An 18560-nucleotide genomic window follows, 5' to 3' on the forward strand; every position below is an offset into this window, starting at 1 on the left:
TTTTTATAATCATTTTTGGTATACAAATTTTACTCTTAAAAAGAAGAATTAATTTTTATTTATTTATTTAATTATTATAAGACAAGAGTGGAACACCTGTGTTTCCACTAGTGTAATTTAAATTTAAATTAGAGGTGATTTTTTTTAATTATTCAATTATTTTTGAAAATATATATGTATATTTTTAAAATAATAAATTAGCAATACATTAGTGGCGCCTTTGATCATCGAGTACCTCACGGAGCGGATCTTAATTCTAAAACACTCACTACATGCTTTTAAAGGATGTGTTTGCATTTTACACTTTTTTTAAGCAAAAATTAATTTATGAGTTCTTTTCATTTCACGATGCTTTCTTCGGTACACTACGCCATGCTACTACATCATTGAAGAAACATCTTTCTCTTTCATCGTATGGCATTTTGAGTGAAAATGGAAATTTCTCCGATCAATTTCCTCCATGGATTCACTATATTTTGTGTCACCTTGTTGGTTCTATTCATGTAAGCCTTCAATCATTCTCTATTTTCTTCCTAAATGTGATTCTCCTACTTACTTTTGTTATATTCAATCATGCCTTTCAATTATTATTGTCTTTTATGTAATTTTTTTATTAGAATTTGTAGACAAATATTTGTGGGTGAGATTGAATTTTGAATACTTTATAAGCATTTTAGGTTGACATCAATATGAATGGAGGAAGGTTTGGTCGTGGTTGCAACTAACTAGAGAAGGTTGTGGAGGTACCTAAAAAACGATGGTTATATGTAGAGTGCCATTAGTTAGTGAGATGGGTGGCTTACCAAAACCATATAAAATCTTAATGAATTTGTTAGCTTAATCAATCTCCACATATTGTTTTTGTAATTTTAAATAGATAATGTATTACCTTATTGCCTTCATTAAGAAAAATGATTAAATAGTTTTTTATATGGAAAAACTAGAATGAGTCTCTATTTAAAATCTTGGAGTAATTTAATCTTCTATCTTTAAAACTATATGTGAATTTAGTCATTTTAATTAAATTTTGTTAAATTTATCTAACATTTCAAACGTATTTCATAATATAAAATAAAACTTAATAAATTTTTGTTAAAATGACTAAACTAAAATAGTTTCAAAAATCAAAGACTAAATTAATTTAACGTTTCGAAGATGAACTAATTTTAATTTTTATAAGTTAAATAATCAAAAACATATTTAACTTTTAAAAAAATGTCTTTGTTATGAATCTTCAAATGGACAAACATCACCCAACAAATTCACTTGCATCTTGTTTGTTTTTCATAGTTTAATGTTTAAGTTAATCTCCTTTGTCGATACTTTGTGAATTTGTGTATATTTGTAGTTACATATACTCTAAAAAAACACACATGGAATTTAGTTTTTCATATACATAAATAACTAATTTACTTACATATTTAAATTCATATGTAATAATTTACAAGTAAATTATAATTCTTTTATATATATATATATATATATATATATATATATATATATATATATATATATCAATCATGGATGAAATTATATCCCTCATGACCCAAGAGGTGAACATGATTAATCGGCATGGATGTGGTTGTGGTCAACAGAGTTCACCTGCTTGATTTTAAGCTTCCATTCCATTGGTTTATGCTGAATATTGTGAGAATGCTAGTTGGGAAGGGGAGTGCAGTGAAGTTTGCTGGTAGGTTGAGAATGATTATCACTGATATAACAGATAATGGTGAAGCACTGCATACAATTCTGTTGCATATTGCCATTTGAACAATTTTCAAAAATAATAAACACATATCATGATAAGGATTTTTTTAAAAGTATTTCATTTATTAGTTAGAAAATTTTTATTCAATACTTACAAGGAAAAACTCAAATACGACCAGGATCCAAAATTTATTTTATTTTATTTTAGTACAATTTTTTATTTAATTTCCATTAGTATAAAATTTATTGTAATATAAACTTTATTTCCTCTTAATTCCTTAATTAAAGCAAATTAGAATTAATCTATATATATATATATATATATTATATTTCCAAATTTTTTATTTAAGACAATTGTCATTAAAATGATTTTTTTTTTCAGATTTAGTTTAGAAATATATTTTATTAGTATATTGGTAAACTCCTTTGCTATTACCATGCAAGAGAATGTTATGTTGCATTGACTTTATGTTCATTATAGTTAATGTTTTAGAAATATTTTGTGCTTTTAACCTTTTTTATTAGGTGGTTCTGATTACAAGTTTTATATCAGATCATCTTTTGCATTATTGTCATGGATTTTGAGTCGGGTACTTGGTGCATCTGTTGGATTTTGCGTTAGTGGATTTAACAGTTTAAAAGACGTGGAATTGAAGTTTAAGAAGGTTCTTCTTTACTTTTCATCACTTATTCATTTTGAAAATCCGAGTTGATATAAATGTATTGTTTGAATTAATGACATGTGCAGGGTGGTGTTGAATCTATATATGTTGGTGAAATTAAACTTAGTTTCCGTCGTTGTTTGGTTGATCATGGTTCGGGTTTTAGTTCTTGGGACCCAAAGTTGCAACTAATAATATGCAACTTAGAAGTTGTTACACGACCTCCAATTAAAAGCACTGAGGTAAAAAAGAAGAAACCTAAAAAATCCAGCGGTGCTTCTTCTGGAAAGGGAAAAGGAAAGGGAAAGTGGAAGACTGTAAGCACCATTGCAAAATATTTCTCACTTTCTGTCACAAATATAGCTTTGAAGGTATATATGCATCTTTCTATTATTTTATTTTTCTTCTTCGATCAAACATACATTCATTTTAGTATTTCCATGTTATTTGAAAATATTGTTTTGGACATTGTGAATGTGTTTGTGAACATTGCAGACACCTAAATTTAGTGTTGAAATTGGGAAGTTGAATGTGGACATATCTAAAGAGGCTGGAAGCGAGTCAGATTTGGTAGTTAGGGTTCAAATACTACCCATTCTCTTTAACATTATTGAGCCTCAAGATAGTAATCAAGTATCGGATTCTAGTGGTGGAGGAAGCAATCCTTCTGTCCAAGCAACTGTTGCTTCTACTGAAAAGACTTGTGCTACTTTTGTCTGTGAAAAATTCTCTGTCTCTTGTACATTTGGCCATGATAGGTACTAATTTCCTTGCATATTTTTTTTAAATATTAATCATGCACTTCACTCGTTTGAGTTTGAGAAAAGGAAATGAATTTGTATGTAAGATGAAAAGCTTATGGTTTACGGCAATAGGAGTTTTTATATTTGTAGTTGTTCATGTGTTACATTGTTTTACATATAAAGGTGTCTTATAATTACATTTGATTTTTCCATTGCAATTTATTATATGTCCTGATATATTGAAGTAAAAATTAGCATTGACTTGGATAATCTCTTTCGTTTCTTATCTTAATTTTTATCTCTTCTTGTTATGGATTTAGGGAAATAGGTATAGCTATAAAGAGTGTAGAGATTTCCATTGGAGATATCAGTGTGAATTCGAATGAGGGGTTGCTTGAGAAAAAAAAGAGTTCATCAGAATCTTCTTCTGACTCTCAGAAAAATATAGGATCGAGTGATGATCCTAACAGCAAAAAACCACCTTCCAACAAGCAGGAAAAAATTTCAGGCTATATTTCAAAGTTTCCTCAAACGGTAATGCAATTAACCATGCTTTTTGTTTTTTCTTTTTTTCTTCTAATGATCTCATACTGGTGCAAAGTTAGTTAACTTATGAATGAGTGACTTTGTGTTTAAATTATTGAATTAGTTTTTGGAGTGTGTGAGCCAATTTAGTGTAGAATTCTAGGCCCTATTAAGATAACAATAGTTTTCTTTATATTTTTATTTGATGTAATGAAAAAGAAAAGTTGTTCAAAGGTTTTTCAAATGATTATAATATCAAGTGTTTAACTATGTTTTTACATTATTAGGTCAACTTCAATTTGTCAAAGGTGAACGTTAGTTTTACGCATCGTGAACGTAATCTTTATGTTGAAAATAACATCATCGGCATCCAATTCAAAAGCATCAAATCACGACCGTCAAAGGATGGTGGGGAGAGTAGACGTCTTCATTTTCAACTCGAATTTGGTGAAATTCATGTATGGAGTGTGTTTGTTTATTTCATGATACTTGTGTTACGATTTTCCTTCTTACCAACAACTTTTCTTGTTGTTCTGTTGACATTACAGCTTTTTAAAGAAGTTGGTTCTTCCATCTTAGAGATATCGAGTGTGAAAATGGCTTCTTTTGTGTATGTCCCTGTACAGGTAACTTATTTTGTTTTCCACGTAGGAAACACTTTTGTGTCTTTGTTTTTCGTACGTTTTCCTAATATTAGGAGAGAAATAAAAAGGGTAAAATATGTAGTTTATGTGGAGAAATTTTAGTAGAAACAATCTTATTGTTAAAATCACATATCTTTAATCTATGAACCACATATACTTGCACTTGCTTCATATATTATTGCATTCTTTTTTCCTTAATATAAATAATTACTCTTATTCTTTATGTTATAGTATTTGTTTAAAATTATTGATTCCTCGCCAATTATATAAGAAAATTCGAACTTTAAATATAGAATAAACATAATAATAAATAAAAATCTATTACTAACAATTTGATTTATTTTTCAATATTTTCAAAGTGATATGTGAAATCTAAAATTAATTTATGATTTTTAATTGATTGAATAATAAATAAAACAATAAATTTAACAAATAATAAATTTTGTTATAGAATAAATTTAAAAGTATGACTTGTAAGATAATATTTATATCACATATATACTATATATTATACTGTGGATTAACCTTATTTATGGTTCTGTAAAACTTTCAATGTATGAATTGAACACAATCTAATTAGTATTCCAACATATGAACTTAACTCAATCTACTTAGTGTCCTTTGAGACGTCGTTGACTTGACCTGTCGATTTAACATAGAGATTGCTTTTCTACCAACATTGTCAGAGTTATTTTTTTCTGATAAAAGTCCACGTTATTTTTCAATTCAAATTATTTTGTGTTTTCGTAGCTAGCATTTATTTATAGTGTTATTTGATCGATGTCAAACTTTTTTTTTTATTTTCTGTTAACATCAGTTGGAGTTATTTTCAAATGTCAATCAGGGTTGTTTTTAACTTAATAGTTTTTTTGGCTGATGTAGGTTAACATTATTTTTCAACTAATGATGATTAGGGTTTGCTTACCAACATTGACAAAATTACATTTTGATTGATGTTAATAAGATTTTTTTTATTATTGAAGTTAATATTATTATTTTTCGATGCTAATCAAAGTTTATTATTTAAGATTTCTTTTCAAATATTGATTAAGAAAACTTGTGATTAATCACGAATAGCATTGATATTGACAAATGCTAACTTAGAAAATTCTGAATTGATATTAATTGAAAAATTGTTAATCAAGCAATAATTCCAATCAACTATGACTAAATAAGTAAAACAATTTAAATTTAATATATTTTATACTTTTACAAAATTATAAATTCTCCATCCAATGACATAATTTTTTCTTTGGAGATATAGAACAAATTTAGCATACCCATAACAACTTAAACTTTTAGGAGAGTTTGTTCATTGATAGACACAATCCTGTATAATATAATTTCTTGAGAAGTTTATATATAAAAAATTGATCTCGCAGTATGAATCAAGAAGGGTTGATATGAACTATTACACTGAATTATAACTATTTTTCTTGTATTTTATGCGCAAACTTACTTCATCTTTTGGTCTCTTTCCTCTAGTCAGTTATGCTTATTAGAGCTGAAACAGAAATTAAGATTGGACGTTCACAATGCAACATCGTAATGAGCAGAATAAAGCCTTGGTTGCTCCTAAAGCCACCTAGTAAGCAGAAAAAACTGGTCATCCGAGAAGAACCTTCTGTTGCAAAGCCAAAATCTACTGATGACAGTAAGACCATCGTATGGACATGTAATTTGTCAACTTCGGAGTTTACAATAATGCTTTTCAATATGGCTGCTTCTCCACTATATAATGTAAGTATTCTCAAACACACACACACACACACATATATATATATATATATATATATATATATATATATATATATATATATATATATATATATATATATATATATATATATATAACTCTTTATATTTGATGTTGTGCATGTGGTGATTCATGATTAAAAACTTTTCTAGTTGCATGTGTCTCATTTGAGTCCTCTAGAAATCAGAAAATAAGTATGATATTTCCAAAATAACACGCATGAAAAAGAAACTAATACCAAAAGTTTATAATTATGTGTGTGTATATATATATATATATATATATATATATATATTTATATATTTATATTTAGCCTGAACAAGCCATATTGTTGTAATGATAGTTTTGGTAACTGATTGAAGCTAAAATATTACTACAAACTTACCCTAAATATCTGCGGTTTGAAACTATATTTTGTCCATGCAAGCATATATATATATATATATATATATATATATGAAGCAGGAGAAAGTGCTACACTAGGATCAAGAAAGGATAAGCTCAAAGATAAAATCATATCAGTTTTCTTATGTTATGAATTTGAGATCACAGAAAAAAAAGTTCAGAAGTTACTTATGTTAAACTGATATCAAAACATCCTCAAAATCAAAACCTAGGTCCAAATATGGAGATCATTTCCAAATATGGAGATCATTTGATCTGCAAGCTTGTGAGTCTAATATTGGAAAGATCATAATTCTGTATTTTTTTTTCTCTTGAAAGGTTGCATTTAGTTTGTTTTAGCTTTATATTTCTTTTCGAATATACTTCTATAAACAACTACAAAAATGTCGCCTTATTTTCACTTCTTTTCTCCTTTGCAGATTCTTGAAAACAGGAAATGAAGTGAAAACAAGGTGACTTTTTTTTAAACTATTAATGAAAACATGTGAATTAAAACAACAACCTAATGACCATTCAAACTAAAAAGGATAAAAATATATCTCTATCTTTTAAAATGTTTCAAAATATTGATTTCAGTTCCTACCATGTTTAGTACGTTTTCCATCTCTACATTTATCAATATGATAATTCATTTTATATCAATGTGATAAACGTAGGAGCTAAAGAGTATTAATTTTTATAAAAACAAAAATTAACAATGGATTAAAATCATATTGATTAGAATAAACTACTAAGAGAGACAAATTTGAAACCCCTACTTGGATATTAGATTTGAGGTTCAAAGCATCATTGTTGGATATTGATTGAGTGTTGTGTTGGAGGCTCACCAAATGGATGGATTGTTTTGTTTCTTTGACTCTTCAAATTTCTTTTGTCCAAGTCATTACGTCACCTGTTTGATCATTTTGAGTTCTATTGGGGGAAGTTATCTTACATGTAATTCAAATGTTTTTGAGTAAAGACATTTAACACCAAGCATTCATCTATTGTTTCCAAATCCAGGTTTGCTTAAAATCAACACATGTAACTGCAAACAACACTTCGAAGATGGGAACTGCAGTGCATTCTGAACTTTGTGAATTAAGCCTCAAAATGGCTAATGAAAATCAAGAATGCTTGGAAAAAAGCATTTTTGGTGCTGAATCAAACTCTGCCTCCATTTTTCACATTGCAAAGATTTGTGTGGATTGGGGCAAAAAGGACATCAAATCCTCTGAAAAAGATGCTCCAAAGTGTGTGCTAAGTTTATCAGTTGTTGTGACTAGCCTGGCAATTTATCTAAGTTTTGAGCGTATAGAATCATTCATATCTACTGCAATATCCTTTCAAGTTCTATTTAAAAGCCTTTCTGGTCCAAAGAAAAAATCCACAACTACCCGGTCACATTCATCAAAAAGTTCAGGGAAAGGAACTCAAATGGTGAAATTCAATCTCGAAAAGTGTTCAGTGTATGTATTGGGGGAAACTGGAATAGAAAACGCAGTTGTTCCAGACCCCAAGAGAGTTAATTATGGTTCACAGGGTGGTAGAGTTATAATAAGTGTGTCCGCAGATGGTACCCCTCGTACTGCAACTGTAATATCCACTGTTTCCGATGAGTACCAGAAGCTAAAGTACTGTATTTCTCTTCAAATCATAGATTTGAAATTGAGTGTGAACAAGGAGAAAAGATCCAAACAGGTAGAACTTGCGAAGGCCAGATGCATCTATCAGGAGTATTACGATGAAACTAGGCCAGTATCAAAGGTGGCATTATTTGACATACGATATATTAAATTTGTACAGCGATTAGGTGGCCTTAAAGAGAATGCTGCATGCTCTCTGTTCAGTGCCACTGAGATTAGTTTGAAGTGGGAGCCTGATGTACATCTGTCACTGATTGAATTGGTTTTGCAGCTAAAATTAGCATTACACAATTCCAAGCTTCGGGAGCGGGGTAATGAACAAGTTGAAGATGTAGTGTCTGATGTAAAAGATTTTAATAAGAAAAATGAAGTTCCTCTTCCTTCGGGGCATTCTGAAAAGAAGAAAGATTCTGTTTTTGCTGTTGATGTAGAAATGTTGAAGATATCTGGTGTGCTAGGAGATGGAGTTGATGCTATGGTTCAGGTGAAGTCAATTTTCTCTGAGAATGCTCGTATAGGAGTGCTCCTTGAAGGACTCTTGTTTTATTTTAATGGGGCCAGACTCGTCAAGAGTAGCAGGATGCAGGTTTCACGAATTCCTAGTAAATCTGCTACTGCTATATCTGATGCAAAGGGAGCTACGATATGGGATTGGGTGATTCAAGGTCTTGATGTTCACATTTGTATGCCATTCAGATTAGAATTGCGTGCTATTGATGATGCTCTAGAAGACATGTTGCGTGCATTGAAACTTATTGTTGCTGCAAAGACCAACATGATTTTTCCGGTGAAGAAAGACAGTTCTAAAGCTAAAAAGCCTAGTTCAGTGAAATTTGGATGTGTGAAGTTTTTCCTTCGCAAGTTAACTTTTGATATTGAAGAGGAACCGCTTCAGGGATGGCTGGATGAACACTACCCACTGTTGAAGAAGGAGGTTGGCGAATTAGCAGTCAGGTTAAACTTCTTAGATGATTTTATATCCAAGGTTAAGAAAGATCCAAACTCTACTGATGATACCAATAATTGTACTGAAGAAAAAAAAATTTATATCAATGATATTGAAGTTGATCTAAACGATCCTTCAGTTGTTGAATCGATGCGAGAAGACATTTATAGACGAACATTCCGATCATATTACCAGTCATGCCAAAACATAAAGTTCTATGAGGGATCAGGTGCTTATAAAAATGATGAATTTCAATCTGGTTTCAAGCTCGGTACTTCAAGATCTTTTGTTCTTTCAGCATATGCAACAGACTTAGATGTAACCTTGACAAAAATCGATGGTGGAGAAGATGGGATGATTGAAATTCTGAGGACGCTTGATCCTGTTTGTCGTGAATTAGAGATACCATTTTCCAGACTGTATGGAGCAAACATTCTCTTGAACACTGGTTCTCTTGTGGCTCAAATTCGAGATTACACATTTCCTCTGTTTGCCGGAACTTCTGGCAAATGTGAAGGTCGTCTTGTCATGGCTCAGCAGGTAACATGAAGCAATATAATATTTTTTTCAACATTGTAGTTTTTATATGCTTACTTATTGTGATCAAGTGTCATCCTTAAGAACCTGCAAAATATGATTAACCTGATAACATTTTCTTGGCCATTTTTTCTTTTATTTATTTCAAGTAGGCAACTAGCTTTCAACCTCAAATGGTTCAAGAGGTCTATGTTGGGGAATGGAGAAAGGTGAGTATGCTTCGATCAGCCACCGGTACTACTCCGCCGATGAAGACATACACAGATTTGACGTTACGTTTCCAGAAAGGTGAAGTGTCATTTGGGGTGGGTTATGAACCAGTTTTTGCTGATATTAGTTATGCTTTCACCGTGGTGCTACGGAGGGCTAATCTGAGTCTTAAGACTCCTGGGCCACTAATTTTGCCACCCAAAAAGGAGAAGAGTTTGCCATGGTGGGATGACATGAGAAACTACATTCATGGAAGAATTACCTTACTATTTTCTGAAACACACTGGAATATTTTGGGAAGTTCAGATCCTTATGAAAAGTTCGATAAACTTGTACTTTTGACTCGTTATATGGAAATTCAACAGTCAGATGGTCGCATTTTTCTTTCTTCGGAAGATTTCAACATTTACTTGACCAGTTTGGAGAGTTTGGCAACCAAAAATGGTGCCAAAATTCCACCAGGTGTTTATGGTCCATTCTTTGAAGTCCCAGTTTTTATACTTGAAGTTATAATGGATTGGGGTTGTGAGTCTGACAAGCCATTGAATCATTATTTGTTTTCACTTCCAATTGAAGGGAAGCCTCGTGAGTTCTTATTTGACCCCTTCAGATCCACTGCTCTTTCGATTAAATTTAGCATGTCATTTAGATCCTTTCCTCCTCCATCAGACAAACAAAGTTCATCATTATCTGTTGCAAAAGATAGTACAGAAGGAGATGCTAATGTTCATCAGCCTCCTCGCACTTCTCAGAATGCTTCACCAACAATAAACCTCGGTTCTCATGATCTATCATGGCTGACAAAATTTGGCACCTTGATGTATCTTCCCCCACATAAACTCCGCTTTTTCTCGCGTTTCCCTCGTTATGGTTGCCCAAGAATTGTCAGATCAGGCAACCTTGCACTTGATAAAGTTATAACTGAGTTTATGATGCGCATAGATGGCACCCCAATTCGTGTAAAGAACGTGCATCTTCATGATGATGATCCAGCCAAAGGACTGACATTCTCTATGACAAAGCTCAAGGTTGAAGTGTGTTTTGGGAGGGGCAAGCAAAAGTTTACTTTTGAATGTTACCGTCCCCTTCTTGATCTTGTTTACCTAGGTGTTGATCTTCACATGCCCAAAGTTTTCCTTAGCAAAGAAGACTGCAGCAGTATTACTAAATTGATTAGCATGAAACAAAAAGGCTCACAAACTGCATCCAAGAAAACTCCCTCGGAAAAAGGTTGCATGACACAGAAGGATCCTGATGATGGATTCTTTTTATCTGGTGATTACTTCACGATAAGAAAGCAGTCCCCAAAGGCTGATCCTGATACTTTGATAGCCTGGCATGAAGCAGGAAAAATACCTTCTGACAATACCTATGTACGACCACAGCGTGGAAATCGAAATGAAACCGACGAGCAAGCGCAATCGGATCCAAGTGATGACGAAGGATACAATGTGGTAATTGCAGACAGTTGTCAGCGTGTGTTTGTCTATGGTCTCAAGCTTCTGTGGAATATTGAAAACAGAAATGCTATTTGTTTCTGGGTTGCTAGTCTTTCCAAAGCTGCCGCACCTGCCAAGCCTTCTCCTTCTCGGCAGTATGTGCAGAGAAAGTTACGTGAGGAGAAGAAAAAACAAGAAGCTGCTGAAACTGATCAAGATGGTTCAGGTGAAACTGCTCAAGATGAAGGAACTGAAGTCCATCCAGATGATGGAGCTGAAGTTCATCAAGATGATGGAACTGAAGTTCATCAAGATAATGATGGCGAAATCAGTAAAGTTGATGAAGCTGAATCCCATCAAGACAGTGTGGCTGAAACCAGCCAAGATGAAGGAGCTGGAACCAATCAAGATGAAGATTCTGTGTCCCTTAACACCAATAACATCTTGGATTCTCCCTCTTCTCAGACTGCCAAAAATCCTGAATTACCTTCATCCCCACCGCAAGTGGATAATGTGGACAACGTGCCATCATCTAGTAGTATGTGTCACATGCTTCAGAAAATTTGTATGCAAGCAGTTAAATATAACACAAGAAAAGCAAATACATAGCTAAATACGCCTTGTGTCACAGCAGTGCTGTCAGTGCTTAACAGAGATCCTTGATGAATTTTTTGTTAAGCCCCATTTGTTCCTGAGTATTAACAACTTTGTTTACCCTCTTTTATTTCCCTTTTTTGTCTATTTCCCAGCTAAAAATGAGAATGCTGATGAACCAGAGGAGGGGACTCGACACTTCATGGTTAATATTGTTGAACCACAGTTTAATCTTCACTCAGAGGATGCACATGTAAGTTATAAAATACCTTTTCATTTTAAATAGAACTTATGGGAAGAGACAGTAAGCATTTTGATAATGGAGCATGCCTTTCAGGTGGTAACTTGTACCTAGATTGAAACAATTTCCTTTTGTTCAAATTTATCAACAGATCTTATTTTAAGAAACAGCTGACAACTTTGGTTTTCTGTTTCCCGTAAGTTTGTTTAGGACAATTAGTTGTTTATCTATGAAGAGAAATACTCATATATTCCATTGACAATTGTGAGCTGGAATAATAACTCTAATTGTAGATAGTTGTAAGAGATCTCTCCTTGAAAGTTGTTCAAAAATGTCTTCATTGCAGTCACCCTTAATCCATCTTATCTTTCTTCATTCTCTGCTCTGAATCAATAGGGGAATTATGCTGTGATTTCCTTGTAGTTTAAAAAACAAGAGTCTCTTAATGTAGATTGCGTCCAATTGCTATATTATGTCTTTTATTTTTCATGTGTTAGTTCTCCTTCGTTTACAAATTTTCAAAACAGTGTGCCAAGATTATGTGTGTACTCATGCTTTCACAGGGAAGGTTTTTGCTTGCTGCTGTAAGTGGACGAATTTTAGCCCAGTCATATCACTCGGTTCTTCAAGTTGGTTTAGAGATGATTGAGCAAGGACTAAATAAAACTGAGGGACAAAGTAGTGAGTACCAGCCTGAAATTGCATGGAAAAGATGGGAGTTATCTGTCATGTTGGAGCATGTGCAGGCCCATGTTGCACCAACAGATGTTGATCTAGGGGCTGGAGTACAGTGGCTGCCAAAAATTCGAAGAGGGTCACCAAAAGTAATGCGTACAGGTGCTCTTCTTGAGAGAGTTTTCATGCCTTGTGATATGTATTTTCAGTTCACAAGGCACAAAGGAGGCACTCCAGAACTGAAGGTAACTCTTTTGTATCATTGTAAAATTGAAAGATCCTTGTCAGATGATATCTTTTATATGAACTGTTGTGCTGAATGATTTGCAGCAGATATGGATAATAGAAACAGCCATCTTCATAATGTTTATGTATGTACGTTGAGAACTTTGCATGAATTATGTTCGTAACTGAGGTCGATACATAACGATCCACGAACCCAATAGGCAATAGAGCTAAAGAATGAATGATAATGGATGAATAAATCTCCTTTATTGATGCTAATATCTGAATAAACAATAATTGGGAGCATAACCTCCCTCACAGGACGCATAGTCGCTTGTCAACCAAACTCAATAATCAAAAGTATACCTTTCACCCTAAACTCTCCCTTTATTTATACTAATTATTTCTTAAATAAAATATTTCTCTAAAATAAAATATTTCCCTAGAATAAAATCTTTTCCTAGAATAAATATGAATATTGTTCTAAATAAAATATTTCCCTAAGATATATCCTTATTTACTATAATTATTTCTAAATATTTCCCACCCAATCCTAACTGTTGTCCCAGTTAGGATAGTCAATCTTCAACCGATCGGGTCCAGCTCCCATTCGGCTTTACTTCCCCTGCACCCTACCATTCGGCTCCAGCTCTTTACCGCCTTCCACCGTTTGGCTTTCTTCCCCTTGCCTCCTACCGTTCGGCACCCTTCTATCCTATTACCCATTATCCTATCATTACACCCCGCTGCAAAACAACCTTGTCCTCAAGGTTGGAACCGGGGATCTAGATCTCATGGCTCTTCTTCAATTCAAGTCTGGAGGTTTGGGTGGTGGAAATTCCTCCTCCTCCTCCGCCAATATCAGGACTCTCAAACTCCTGTCCGGGCAATGGTGACAAGGACCGAACGGTCCCCCACACCGGATACACCTTCCCTCTTCTCTCCGTTTTATGGCTTCTGAATAAGGCATATTCCTAGTGTTTCTCCCATTATTATCACTACCCTCCTTCCGTACGGACCCCACACTCTCAGCGACTCCCGATTGGCCTGGGTTATAGTGACACGGTGCCTGATTGTTCAGGCCGTCAGTCTCTCGAAGACTGTTCCCCGGTTTCGTCCTCCGAATCGGACCATCATCGCCTCCTTTAGTCCTGCCCACGAACGGTGCCTAGCCTTCTCCCTCCAGAATCTGAACCAGTGTCCAGCAATTCCCTCCATGCTGATATAGGATAGGCGTAACTTTTCTTCCTCCGATACTCCTTGTAGTTCAAAAACTTTTTCCGCTCTATTGATCCAATTCAACGGATCAATTCCTTCAAAAACGGGTAAATCTCCCTTTTCCTCCAATTCAGTTGCTCCTCTCGGTGTCCACCATCTGGCCCGCCACCATCTCTCTCACCCTCCTCATCCTTTCTCTCGTTGACAGACCCTTGACTTCCATCCGAATTTCCTTCATATTGTCGACCTCGCTCTCCCATCACCTTCACCAGTTCTTGGACTGCCGCCTCCAATCCTCCCATGGAGATTTCTATTACCTCCAATTTCCCTTCAATTGCATTCACTCTTCCCTCTATGATGTCTTTCACTCCTCTCTATTAGGATTCGGCAGGTCGGACCAATTGTTACGTACCTGAGGTCGATGCATAACGATCCACGGACCCAATAGGCAATAAAGCTAAAGAATGAATGATAATGGACGAATGAATCTCTTTTATTGATGGTAATATCTGAATAAACAAAAGTAAACAATAATTGGGAGCATAACCTCCTTCAATTACTTGGGAGCATAACCTCCCTCACAGGACGCATAGTCGCCTGTCAACCAAACTCAATAATCAAAAGCATACCTTTCACCCTAGACTCTCCCTTTATTTATACTAATTATTTCCTAAATAAAATATTTCCCTAGAATAAAATCTTTCCCTAGAATAAAATATGAATATTGTTCTAAATAAAATATTTCTCTAAGATATATTCTTATTTACTATAATTATTTCTAAATATTTCCCGCCTATCCTAATTGTTGTCCAGTTAGGATAGTCACTCTTCAATCGATCGGGTCCAGCTCCCGTTCGGCTTTGCTTCCCCTGCACCCTACTGTTTGGCTCCGGCTCTTTGCCGCCTTCCACCATTCGGCCTGACCTTTCCATGCCTTCCACCGTTCGGCTTGACCTCTCCCCGCCTTCCACCGTTCGGCTTGCTTCCCCTTGATTCCTACCGTTCGGTGCCCTTCTATCCTATTACCCAGTATCCTATCATTGATACGTAACAATCCACGATCCCAATAGGCAATAAAGCTAAAGAATGAATGATAATGCACGAATGAATCTCTTTTATTGATGGTAATATCTGAATAAACAAAAGTAAACAATAATTGGGAGCATAACCTCCTTCAATTACTTGGGAGCATAACCTCCCTCACAGGACGCATATTCGCCTGTTAGCCAAACTCAATAATCAAAAGCATACCTTTCACCCTAGACTCTCCCTTTATTTATACTAATTATTTCCTAAATAAAATATTTCTCTAGAATAAAATCTTTTCGTAGAATAAAATATGAATATTGTTCTAAATAAAATATTTCTCTAAGATATATTTTTATTTACTATAATTATATCTAAATATTTCCCGCCTATCCTAACTGTTGTCACAGTTAGGATAGTCACTCTTCAATCGATCGGGTCCAGCTCCCGTTCAGCTTTGCTTCCCTTGCACTCTACCGTTCGGCTTGACCTCTCCCCGCCTTCCACCGTTCGGCTGGCTTCCCCTTGCCTCCTACTGTTCGGCGCCCTTCTATCCTATTACCATGTATCCTATCAAATTATATATCTGTTTTCTCATTGTTTATACTGCTAATTTCTTGCGTACTCTTTTGGGAATATTGGTTTGATGCTAAATCCTTTTACATATTTTTGTCAATATGTTAGAATATAGGGTATTTGGGGATAGAAGGATATAATGGGAAATGGGATTAGGATAGAAGGTAGAGCAACTGTATAAATATATTGTTTGGATAGTTAGAAGGGATATTTTTGGAGAGATCTTTGTTGACAGGTATTGACCTGTGAAGAGGGTTAAGCCTCTGTATTCAGTTGTACAGAACCTTCTTTCTGTGAATAATATTCAGTTTTTTCCTATCTTTCTTGTGTCTTTTGGTGAGAAAGAGAGTTCTTGATTAGGTTCCCAAATTAGGAACCTAACAATTGGTCCGACCTACCGGATTGAGACACCGCCGGAATCGTGTGCGGGTGAAGAAAATTGCGGTTGATAGAATGAAGGCGCAGACAGGGGAGCTACGACCAGATTATGCAGCAATACGCCAAGATTATGCTGCAATACGCCAAGATTTGCAAGAAATAATGAGGATGGTGAAGGTGCGCGAAAACGACAACGACGAACAATCAGGTGGAAGTCAGGCTTCCGTAAACGGGAACCAGCGACAGGCTTCCGTCAAAGGGAACCAGCGACGGTGCGAGGAGGATATTGGAGGGAGAGTGGGTGGCGATTACGGTGGGACCTAAACCCACAATCACGGTGGCGATCACCAGGAGGTGCAGAATCAATGGCGGAAAAGGGTTGAATTAACCGCTTTCGAAGGGCTGGACCCGTTAAACTGGATCAATAGGGCGGAGAGGGTTTTCGAGCTTCAAGGAGTAGCGGAGGAGGAGAAAGTGCGGTTCGCGGACATAACCATGGAGGGCAGCGCGGGCTACTGGTTCAGAGCCTGGAAGGAGAAAGCCAAGAATCGTTCCTGGGATGGCTTGAAGGAGGCCCTGTTGATAAGGTTTGGAACCATTGTTGAGCGTTTGGCGGCATCGAAACAGATGGCGACGGGGGAAGATTATGTGCAGGGAGGCGAAAAGGTAAGGAAGGGAGCGGGATAGAAGACGAGTCATCTGGGGGACGAACGCAAGAAGCGGTTACCGAGCGGTACGAGGCCAAGTACTGTAGACCAGACCGAACGGGATTAGCCAAACAGTCCGAGGCTGATTGCTATAACACAGGCCGATCGAGAGTTGCTGAGCGGTCAGACGAAATAGAAGACCAGTTGACTTGGGGACGAACAAGCGGCCAGTGCATACAGTCCGAGGCCGATCGCTATAACTCAAGCCGATTGAGATTTGCCGAGCGGTCCGAGGACATAGAAGACCAGTCGTCTTGGGGACGAACGAGCAGTCAGTGGACACAGTGCGAGGCCAATCGCTATAACACAGGCCGATCGAGGGTTGTCGAGTGGTCCGAGGTCAAGCGCAATATCCCAGGTGAGGTTGTCGAGCGGTCTGAGATAGAATTAGACCTGAAGCAGACGGAGTTGTCCACTCTCTCGGCTGGAGTCCCTATTCAGCCAAAAGCGATGAAGCTGCACGGTTCGATAGATAAAGAGCCGAACGGTATAAATATAGTGGGAAGAGAGCCGAACGGTATAAAGATAGTGGGAATTGAGCCGAATGGTAGAAGAGGTTATTGGAGCCGAACAGTTGAAGGGAACGATAACCGAACGGTTGAAGTCAGGGGGGAGGAACCGAAAGGTAGAGAAGCATGGGAAAGCAAGTCGAGCGGTATAAAGATAGGAACAAGAAAACCGAACGGTACAAAAGCATGGGAAAGCAGACCGAGCGGTATAAAGACAGGGAGAAGAAAACCGAACGGTCGAAAAGCGTGGGAAAGCAAACCGAACGGTATAAAGATGGGGAGAAGAAAGCCGAATCCTATAAAGATAGGAAGAAGAGAGCCCAACGATAGAAGAAGTTATTTTACAGGGAAGGATAAGAAGCTCCTCGCTTTCAAGGAAATAATGCAGACACGAAAAGGGTCCTATAAAGTCTGTATCTCATCTCGACCACCACCCAAGCCTCCTGACTGGAATTGGAGGGCATCCCATAAATTCTGTATGTCATCTCGACCACCACCCAAGCCTCCTGATTTGAATTGGAGGGCATAATCAGTGGGTTCCCTTACTAGAATAACAAGATTATAAAGAGGAGCCAGGAGATCAAGTTTTTCGTTTCCAACCTTGAGGACAAGGTTGTTCTGCAGCGAGGTGTAATGTTAGGATATAGGGTATTTGGGGATAGAAGGAGGGGGGTGTTCTAGTTCTGGTGGTGGAGCGTATTTTGTTTCAGAATAGGGCTTGTCCTGTGTAGAAGAGAATTTCTTCCCTTGGAAGTTGTTGGATGTTTTCTTGTATTATGTTTTTCAGAATTAGAGTGTTATTTACATTGTGCAGTAAGATATGTGTGTTAATTTCTTAAACTGGTTTCTTGTCTCCAAGAAATGTAACAAATTGGTCCGAACTGCCGGATTAAGAAGGAAGGAAAGCATGAAATTCAATACTTTGGAGAGGGAGACCAATGAACTGGAAAAGGTGAGGGCATGGCGTCAAGAGATGAGAAAAAGTTTCCAAAAATTGGAAGAAATGATACACAAATGTAATAGGATTCTGGATGTCCTAATTCAGAAAAAGGACTCTAAAGGAAGGGAGAAATATGTTGACAGAGCAAGAAAGGGAGGGAGAGAGGAACTTCTTCATGACATCAAGAAAGTCAAGAAACCCTCAAATAGAGGAGACAATTCCATCAATTGGGAGAAGAAAAGAGAAAAGGATATCAGTGAAGAGGAAGGTGG

The 18560-nt window shown here is 36.0% G+C and overlaps 1 protein-coding gene across 1 annotated transcript in view; it reads left to right on the top strand.

The window, feature by feature from the left end:
* The first annotated feature begins 432 nt into the window (after positions 1-432).
* LOC108336287 (protein SABRE) overlaps positions 433-18560 on the top strand; it is a 34222-nt gene continuing 16094 nt past the window's right edge. Inside the window, exons 1-12 of the mRNA XM_017572680.2 lie at positions 433-503; positions 2261-2372; positions 2456-2740; positions 2865-3127; positions 3433-3646; positions 3925-4095; positions 4186-4263; positions 5767-6021; positions 7445-9553; positions 9703-11502; positions 11960-12046; positions 12598-12954. Of these exons, the coding sequence (XP_017428169.1) occupies positions 433-503; positions 2261-2372; positions 2456-2740; positions 2865-3127; positions 3433-3646; positions 3925-4095; positions 4186-4263; positions 5767-6021; positions 7445-9553; positions 9703-11502; positions 11960-12046; positions 12598-12954 (5802 nt within the window). The remainder of the gene's footprint in view (positions 504-2260; positions 2373-2455; positions 2741-2864; positions 3128-3432; positions 3647-3924; positions 4096-4185; positions 4264-5766; positions 6022-7444; positions 9554-9702; positions 11503-11959; positions 12047-12597; positions 12955-18560) is intronic.

This window comes from Vigna angularis, chromosome 7, assembly GCF_016808095.1.
Source record: "Vigna angularis cultivar LongXiaoDou No.4 chromosome 7, ASM1680809v1, whole genome shotgun sequence".
NCBI classification, from domain to species: Eukaryota; Viridiplantae; Streptophyta; class Magnoliopsida; order Fabales; family Fabaceae; genus Vigna; species Vigna angularis.